Source organism: Notothenia coriiceps, unplaced genomic scaffold (genome assembly GCF_000735185.1).
Source record: "Notothenia coriiceps isolate Sejong01 unplaced genomic scaffold, NC01 NC01_scaffold00006051, whole genome shotgun sequence".
Classification (NCBI taxonomy): Eukaryota; Metazoa; Chordata; class Actinopteri; order Perciformes; family Nototheniidae; genus Notothenia; species Notothenia coriiceps.
Genome location: NW_011338752.1, coordinates 1 through 9509, shown reverse-complemented (window position 1 = coordinate 9509; position 9509 = coordinate 1). Strand labels below are relative to the sequence as shown.

The following is a 9509-nucleotide window of genomic DNA, read 5'->3' as shown; positions in this document are numbered from 1 at the left end:
TAAACTTGCCTTGCCTTGCCTTACTGAATTGAAATAGGATAAAAGAAAAGGTGTTTTGTGGATTATAACAGTAACAGGCACACTGTTTCCTCTGTTAAATCCCATTGGGTAACGTTAGTGTCTCAACACATCGCACAGGAAGAAGTTAGGAAGAAATGTAGTTTGGTTTGCTAAAGATACTTAGAAAAATTAAATAGACGTTTTTTTCAGTTTGATAATTTTATATTTTGTAGAAAACGATCTAACCGAAAAGTGATAAGAAATGTAAAAACATATACAGAGAGTCTCATGCTGGCAAAAATGCTACCTAGTTGAGTTTATTTACCCACTTGTCTACATTACATTTGCACATTTTAAGACCATGTGGCCGATTTGAGCATCATCTAAAAATATGTGACTGTATTATTGTCAATGTTTGTGTTTTGGATTTGCTCTTAAATAGACTTGCATTCTTTCCTGCTTTGTATTTCCACTGCTGTTTAACAAAATCAGTGCTGATACCTTATGGTCCAACATGCTGGGGAGGGACTTTCCTCTGTCCATCCTGGAGTCCCCATTCTGAAGCAAACACAGACACATTATCAGATCACCTTCAGTAACAGAAACGTCTTCATAACATGTGTGCAGATGAATGAATCAGACTATACCTGAAGATCTGTAGGAAGAGAGAGAAAATTAAGAAAATATCAATTAAAAAGGCTAGCAGGTAATGTGAATAAGAAACATATAGCATAGGCTACCAAAACATGTATGATGCAGGTTGAATTAAACGAAGACTCTGAACATCTAATAACTTAATGCTGACACATGTACTAATAGAATAAATACAAATAATACATAATATAAATCGATTTATAAATGATGATAAAGCGTTATGCAAACAAAATAAAACCACATTTAATTAGGTAATTTTGGAGAAACCAGCTCGAGTGCGCTAGAATTTGAAAATACACAGCCGGAACAAATCTGCCACTTCCTTACAGAGCCCCTCCTCCAACACACACGAACGCGCACATGACCAATGAGGGCACGAGATAAGTTTGTGCACAGATGGAAGGCTGACAGGCAGGTAGGCCATCCAGTTACTTTAGCCGGGCCGGCTCAGATGATTGGTCGTGCTTTTTACAGTACTACGGCTTCCAAAGATGACATTTTGTTGTGGATTTATTGTCAAAGCATTTAATATATTCATTGCTATCGGGATGTTAAGAGCATTCCATGGAATATAACAAAAAGTGTTTCTGAAATAAATTACATACCCCACCTTTAATTATTTTACTACTTTTTGGAAGGACATGTAAATACACTATATTCTAGAGCAAAGAAAAGTTTGTGCTAATTGTGCTGTGCTGATTTTTTACAGGTTACACAAGAGTACAAATATGATTGATCTGATGTGTATTTATCATGTGACTTTGTACCTGCAGGGGCTTTCTCCGAGGAGCTGAACTCTGCTGATTGCAGCTGAAAACAAACAGGAACATGTTAGTCACCGTGCTCAGTACACTTTGCTGTGATTGGACGATTGTGTTCAGCAGGACTCACCCTGGACAGGCCGCTCTTAGAGGATGCTGGGAAATACACAGACTTAGAGCCGTTGGACCCTGAAGAGGGGAGGTTAATGGAATGTGTTCAATAAAGTGAGCTTAAAAACATCAAAGGCTGCTTTCAAAATATTTTGATGGCTTTAATTTTCATGTAAAACCTTTCAATTTCTGCATTACCTTTAGCAACAACATTATTTGTAATATTAGTAATTAGTAATAATGTAAAGGTTCTGACAAAACAAATACGTGGAGTAGGGCTCTGGGTCATTTATTTATTAAGCTATAACGCAATCATTTTTTTATAAATAGTTAGAAATAAATATTTTCTTAATAAACTACAACAGTGAAATCCTGCTTTTACATTTAAGCATGAGTAATAATAATGAAATGATATTACATATAATAATAACTGTCACAGGGGACATTTTAATAATTGAAATATACTTACATACTGAATAATACTTTCAGAGCATCCAAGAACACTTTAAAATGTACACTCTTTTATGTGATGTTATTGTTTGTTTTATTTTGTAAGAATCTATTTGTTTTTGTTTGATATGTTCTATCTGTGTTTATGTTTAGATGCTGTTGTTTACTTCACTTGCTCTTTGTGTATTTTTATGAAAAAGCACATTCCAATTTTTGGAAAGGTGCTGTATAAATAAAGTGTATTATTATTATAATAAAAAACTAATTTAAAATATATTTTTTATTATTTCACCACAATATATGAAGTTGTTAAATAAAATGTAAACGCTGTACACAGATACAAAATAAAAATCAACTTTAAACCTCACCAACCTGAAAAAGTTAATCATTTTGTTGCATTAATTAAAGTAAAATGTAACGAATGCTTTTTAATGTAAAGTAAAATTCGGACTTTTCTTTGTTGACTGAAGTCATCCTGACCACTAGGTGTCACCACAGCTGTTTCTTGTTCAGACTAAGGGTAATAAACTACAGAGTATTTGTGTGTATGAGTGTTGGACAATGTGAACATTATGCTACTCTATCATTTATTAAAGGGCTGACTTGGTTTTAGGTTAGAGTTCAAAAGGGTGTGTCAGTGAGGGTGAGACGTGTGTGTGCTGTACCAGTGTTTTGACTGCTTTCGGGTAATGAGCGACTTTTCCTCCTCAGAGGAGTTGCAGACTTGTCCAGCTCCTCCTTGAGGATGATTTTTCCCAGGTTTGACTGAATCTAAAGAGAGAGACAGAAATATGTCTGATACATAAAGGGGACTGAACAAATACCACAAGGCTTTTATTTAAGTTACAGTACCAATGGCGGTTCTAGACCAATTTGACTGGGGGGGCCTTGCTGGGGCCAGTTATTTAATGAAAGGGGCACATTTAATGCTGGACAAGTGAGACAAAGACAGTATCAACATTTATAAAGTCATAAAGGACAAACAAAAACATAAAATACCATTATTTATTTTTTTGTTTGAAAACAGAATTTGTGTCAATGACTTGGTTACAATTTTTATTTTTAGTAATTAGTTCACCATTAACTTAAATGCAGTTTGGGGGAATAAATACATTACTTGTGCAGCCAAACGTTTTTATTTTATTCCTTAATATTTGTTTTAGTAACTTAGTTTCTATTTATTTAATTACATTAATGAAAAAAAAACCATGATTGTTATCTTAGGCCCGGGTTATAGCTCAGTATTGGCTGCAACACTATCACAAATGTCATGTGTTCTTTTGAAAGGGGGGCCACATGGGGGTCCAAGCACACTGGCCCTTGTTGGCCCCTCCCCCAGAACCGCTAATGTACAGTACCTTGTTGAGTTCTTGTTTCTGAAGCGCTCTCAGTCCCCACACCTCATCATCCTCCTCCTCCTCCTCCTCCTCTGCTTCCTCTTCCTGATCCTTCTTCCTCAACTCTTTCTCTAGAGGAGATTGGTCGGATTAATACATGAATAAATCAAAGATTTGTCTTAATATATCCGGAATACAGCATGGAGTTTTCAATGTCGTACCAATAACAGCCACGGAGGGGGGGCAGGGCCAGTACTCGGTCTCTATCTTGGAGGGCAGGTTGGGGTCCGGAGGCTGAGCTGCTGGATACTTTGAAGACTCGATGATCAGATCCTCGATGTGTTTCCCCTGAGGGAGCTGAGAGGACACACACACTTCTGTACACACACACACACACACACACACACACACACACACACACACACACACACACACACACACACACACACACACACACACACACACACACACACACACACACACACACACACACACACACACACACACACACACACACACACACACACACACACACAGCAGGTTAAAGCTGATTATATCCTGTGGAATCATGTCTTTGGTCTGCCTCTCAGATCTTACTTTATCATATTAGACACATTTTTAAATATAAGTAGAAACATTTTGCTTCTTGAATCCATTGTAACTTTCATAATTTGTCAGAAATGAAAGACATACTTTTGGAAATGATGCATATTAACAAACATATAATATATATACCTTATAATATTGATGCTTTGCTGTGGATTAAACTAAATGAATGAAGCAGTAATATATAATATAGTCAAACTAGTATGTTCTTGAATGCAGTACTTTTATGGTAGTGGACTATTTTACAGTCTGGTATTAGTACTTTTATTTTAGTAAAGCGTCTGCATTATTCTTCTACATCTGGCTAAAAAGCTCATAGCTAAAATCCTGAAGAAATTAAAAACACATTTTCCATTTCTTAATGTATCTCTTGTTACCTGCTAAATGTGTGTCAAATAAACAAAGTCATTTCATTTTGACTGACTGAGTTCTGAGGGGGTCACTTTCAGTAGATTTAAATGGCAGTACCTTGTTTGTAGATTGGAGGCTTTTTATAGAGGTTGGAGCCATTATCTGAAAGAGAGACAAGAAGGAGTACGGGAAAGAGACGAGTAAGAGGAAAATAAATCAGGCCATTCTTGCTTTATAATATAAACAAACAGCATGAATAAAATGTTTGATAAAGATCCCTTAAGTTTAAGTTTGGTTAATAAAGAATAATGCCAGCATTTGACAGTGTAAACATCAACCTCTCTTTGCTGGACCTTTCTGTGAGGAAGACTCTGTTTCTGTTACGCATCGGCCCAGACGCACTGATCTTTCTGCACAAAGATGAGATCAAATGTTTTGTTTGTATCAAATGAATTATATCAAAGTCATTACCTGGCCTGTGGAAGTGCTGCAGGGCGCCCTTGACAACAGAGGAGTGTACGGTGTGAGGCGTGTCTGGTGTTGGTGGTGTTCGTGTGCTGTGTGTACTGCTGGTCTGGATGGTGGAACAAGGGGAGGAACATCCAGGAGACCACTCCCTGGACTCCTTCTGGAAACACAGAGGAACACAGGAGTCAGACAGATTTTCCCACACTGCACTGCTTCTCCGCTCCCTTCACTGGCTGCCATTGGCTGCCTGAATCCGCTTCAACACACTGGTACTGGCTTACTGTCCTGTGAAGGCTACTGTCCTTCCTAGGATCTGCCTTTTGCTCTGCATCAGTCAATCAGCTTGCTACTCCTTCACTTGTTGGACCCAGGTTCCCTAAACTAAAACGCGCCTGTTTGCTATCCTGGCTCCAAAACTGTGGAAGAGCTCCCTATTCATATCAGGACAGCAGAAAATCTGCATATATTCTGTTGCAAACTAAAAACCCACCTGTTTCGCTTTTACCTTGGCCATTCAATTAAAAGTTAAAAACTGAACATTGAGCACTTCATCAGTTAAGCCCTTTTAAAACTGACGCACTGGCACTTACAATGTTTTTTTTTTTTTTTGAAGTGAATATAACTGCTCTTTACCTGTTGTGGTTTATTGCACTTATTGCAAGTGCTTTGGATAAAAACGTCAATGCAATGTAGTGAAATGAGATGAGGACGAGTGTGTTTGTGTGTGAAAATCAATATTCACATTTATCCATGCTATTGGAACAGAGCAGGTAAAAAGGTGTGCTGTCTCTGTGGGGGCCTTCATCAAACCAAGGTCATACAAATTTAAGGGGGCTTTATTTACAGAATAATTTTAAGGGGTTTTTCAGCAATGCTACCGTATATGACAATAACTAAATAAAAGCATCTGTTCATTATGTTCATCTATTCACTTCCTGATTGTCCCAACAGGTCTTTTTAGACTCGGGTATAACAGTGCTAGCTTCAAACCCTCAGATCATTTGTAGAGAGGAAGGGGTCTTACCTCAGGGGAGGGTGGAGGAGAGATGGAGCGAGGAGACAAGGACCTCTAAGGGAGGAAAGAACATATAAATAAATTAAAAACACTCAAACATATAAATAGATTCAGAAAAGCTGCACAGAAAACAACATAAAACCTTTGTTTTTCCTCGAGGAGACAAGAACCAACCGACAGTGTGTGGTAGTTGTATCATAAAGTCAGTTCTTTATTTGCTGTCCTTTGGAAGACATTAATAATTGCACTAAACAAACGTTGTGAAGGTATCATGTATGGCTCTGGGTAATTTGTGGCAGCCTTTTTCACTATTTTCACAGTTTTTACAAACCGAACATTCAATCAATGAATGGAGAAATTAGTCATAATTGATCCATTATAAAAAATAATCATTAGTTAAACATTTTAAATGAAAGAAAAGTACTGCTTTTACATTTCTGCATGAGTAATATTAATCTAATGATAACATATGTAATGGTTTAACGAACAGGTCCTTTGTACTTGCTATCACTTTATATCCCCTATCTTTTTGCATCTCATTCACACACACACACACACACACACACACACACACACACACACACTCCGGGTCTCTGTGGTAATGAGCTGTCTGGTTTCTAAGCAGCAGATTGATGCCTCGAGTCGAGCCAGACGCAGAGCTAACCAACCGACTAACTAAGCGCCTGTCACACCAGCGTCTGTCTGCTTCTAACATCTCAACATCCCATGTTGCATTATTTCTTATCGTCAGAAAAATCTCATGTTCTCCAACTATGATAGACCATGTCTTAATATTTAAGTCTTAAAGTTAAAGCCATACTGAAGACATTCATCTTTAAAAACATAAATATCTATTTATTTTTTTAAAGATTGGCAAAAAAACAAGAGATGATTTTTAATGATAGTAAGTAGACGAGGAGACAGACAGTAGAAAGAGGCCAGGAAAAGACTGAAGACAGGAGACAGACAAGAGAAAGACAAAAGGGACATAAGAGACAGAGAAGGACAGCTGACAAACAGGAGATAAAAGACAAGACTGTATGCGGATAAGAGAGTCACAGGAGACAGACAGACAGAAGTGATGCACACAGCTGGGACCGGAGCGCTTGTTGATGTTCGGGGATTATAAAGTTGGCTGCCACTGCAAACGCACCTAAATTTGATTATCATGATTCAGGATTCCTTCCGACATTATAACAGATCTGCTGTAAACCAGCTAGCTAATGTAGCTAACCTAGTTATTTCAAATATACTGACAATTTACTTTTTAACTTTTTTATATATCAAAATTATGAAACAGGCTAACTGTGCCAACACCGACAACTTTATTATACAAGAGCGCCAACAAGCGCTCCGGTCCCAGCTGTGTGCGTCACCTTTTATTGTCCCCGTTTCAGTTGTGTTTTGAGCTTCTTGCTGCGTTTTGTGTGTGCGTTTCGTTAATGCAGCGCTTTCTGTAAACCCTGCACATGTTTGGTTAAGTTTGCTAAAATGTTATGTCATTTGCGTTTTGGCACATTTGTGTTTTTATATTTGCATTGCTTTTAAAACTGAAGCGTGTGTTTCCTAATCAGAGTGTTTTGGGCTGTTGTAGCGCGATTGCACCTGTTGGCCACCTTACTTATGGCACAGAAGAAGAAGATATGTCAGGCTTGATTGACACCCAGTAGTTGTTAATGATACATTTAGTGTTGATTTGGGTTCCAAACATGAAGGAAGATATTGAATATCACTAGACTACAGTGAAAACAGGACTTCCCACCTCCAGAGGACTGTAGCTGTAGTGGCTTTGGTAGATCATCAGGTCTGGTCTCTCTATGTCCAGGATGGCTTTGTCTCTAGGTAACGCTGCCAGGTCCTTATAGCCGATAACCCCGTCCTCCACTCTTGCCTATAGTAAGAGAGAGGGGTTGGGGAGGGGGGGGCAGATTACAGATTACTGCCTCAAAATGTATCTAAAAGATGATATAGCTTGATTTGTGTGTGGTGGTGTATCTCACCACGATGGCCGCAGCAGGGGATCCTGGGACGCTGGACCCTCTTAGCGACAAGACACTCCCTGGAGACGTCTGAGCCAGCTGCTGCTCTCTCACACACACACACACACACACACACACACACACACACACACACACACACACACACACACACACACACACACACACACACACACACACACACACACACACACACACACAGGTCAGAGTTCAACCAAAAACTGATATTCCGCCAAATTGAAAAGGACTTTAACTAATGAAGGAATCGATCATTTAGGTTTCTGATTGGTCGAAAGGTTTGAAATCTAGTATGGCCATACTTTTGGCAAACGATCCAACAGTTCAACATTAAAATGTTAAATCATACAGAAAAATCCCACAATTTTACCAAAAGTAAAAGTCAGGTTGTCTTAAAAAAAAAAAAAAATTATACCACTGTCTGAATTGTATGTCTTTTATTTGAAAAATAGTTTAGACTCCATATGTTTGACAGTTCAGTTTATAAAAAATTATTGTTGAGGTCTAAATATGTCGATTTGCATAGGGCGATTACAAGACATTGCATGGACGATGGTAGTGACGTGATTAATATAAAATGTGCATAGACTTCTTCATGACGCTGTGTGTTGAAAGCCAGTCGGCATTTGAGATTGTCCTGACGACACTGATGTTGTTGAAGCAGAAATTGAGGAAAAGTTTTCATGGTTGTCTGTGGGCAACTTTGAGTATTAGAAACATTTCCATTTTGGTCAGGTTAGTTTTCTATATTTATTATGTGTATCTTTTTGAACTTTTGGTCCAAATAGCTGTCTAATTTTAATCACTTTAAACTGTTTTAATGAATCCAAAATCATTGTAATCTTTAGAAATTTTAATTATCCTAAATACATTTCAAATAAATACTGTGACCATTTTATCTGCACTGTATTGTCTTTATACGACTCAACATGGAATGACCCGTCCTACCAAAGCAGCATCCTTGACTTTGAGAAACACCCAAAGTCTGTAAAGTAATCAAAGTCCCTGACCACATCATATTATAACAACTAAGTTGTGTTTTAAGAAAGGATGGTTATTTGAGAAAAACATCAGTATCAATATCTAATTTTCTGCTCTAAGCGTAGTAGCGTGTAGGAACTAAAAATAGTAATCTCAGAGGTATTAGGCGGGTTCACACCGGAGTACTTTTCCCGTTTAGTTCCGTTAGTACCCCTTATGTTGCGTTCACACCAAAAAGAGTACTTAGTGCCGGAAACTTTTACCCCCAATTTTAGTGCCTGCTAGAGAGGTGGTACCAAAAAAGTACCAAAAAAGTACCAATTTCTATTGGCTGGGCGAATTGCAAACCACGCCCTGTAAAACTCTGAAAAGCGTTGTGAAGCCGCCATTGTATTTGTAGCATTAGCATTATTAGCATTAGCCCCGCGCACCAACAGAGAGAGAATAACTTATGGCAACACAAAAAAAACATGGGAGCGGTGGAGATGAGGAGGTGTCGGCGTTCTGGCGATTTACTCGGAAGGCTTCAGTAGAAGTTGAGTCTCAGCGGCTTCTACTGAAGCCAGTCCCCAACTCCGGGGACTTCCGGCCAGGGACTTCGGGTGGCAGTATACGCCGTGAAGTGGTTTGCGTCCTGCCAGTAAACCCAAAGTAGAAGAAGAAGAAGTGACGTCAGCGGCTTCATTTGCCTAATCCTCCTCCAGGGAGTTATTCCGGTGTGAACGCAATCTGTACTTAGTTCATGAGAACTAAAGAGTTC

The 9509-nt window shown here is 38.5% G+C and overlaps 1 protein-coding gene across 3 annotated transcripts in view; it reads right to left on the bottom strand.

The window, feature by feature from the left end:
• Window positions 1-7879, bottom strand: part of dmtn (dematin actin binding protein) — a 13992-nt gene extending 6113 nt beyond the window's left edge. The window contains exons 1-12 of one of the 3 annotated variants that reach the window (XM_010768788.1): window positions 7754-7879; window positions 7516-7644; window positions 5763-5807; window positions 4742-4895; window positions 4388-4432; window positions 3535-3690; window positions 3335-3444; window positions 2642-2747; window positions 1546-1604; window positions 1422-1464; window positions 648-655; window positions 502-558 (exon numbers count right to left, since the gene is read on the bottom strand). In XM_010768788.1, coding sequence (XP_010767090.1) covers window positions 502-558; window positions 648-655; window positions 1422-1464; window positions 1546-1604; window positions 2642-2747; window positions 3335-3444; window positions 3535-3690; window positions 4388-4432; window positions 4742-4895; window positions 5763-5807; window positions 7516-7554 — 822 coding nt within the window. In that variant the 5' untranslated portion in view covers window positions 7555-7644; window positions 7754-7879. Of the gene's footprint in view, window positions 1-501; window positions 565-647; window positions 656-1419; window positions 1465-1545; window positions 1605-2641; window positions 2748-3334; window positions 3445-3534; window positions 3691-4387; window positions 4433-4741; window positions 4899-5762; window positions 5808-7515; window positions 7645-7753 lie in introns of all 3 variants that reach the window. The other 2 variants (XM_010768786.1, XM_010768787.1) reach the window with 2 other exon arrangements.
• Between the last annotated feature and the right edge of the window lie 1630 nt (window positions 7880-9509).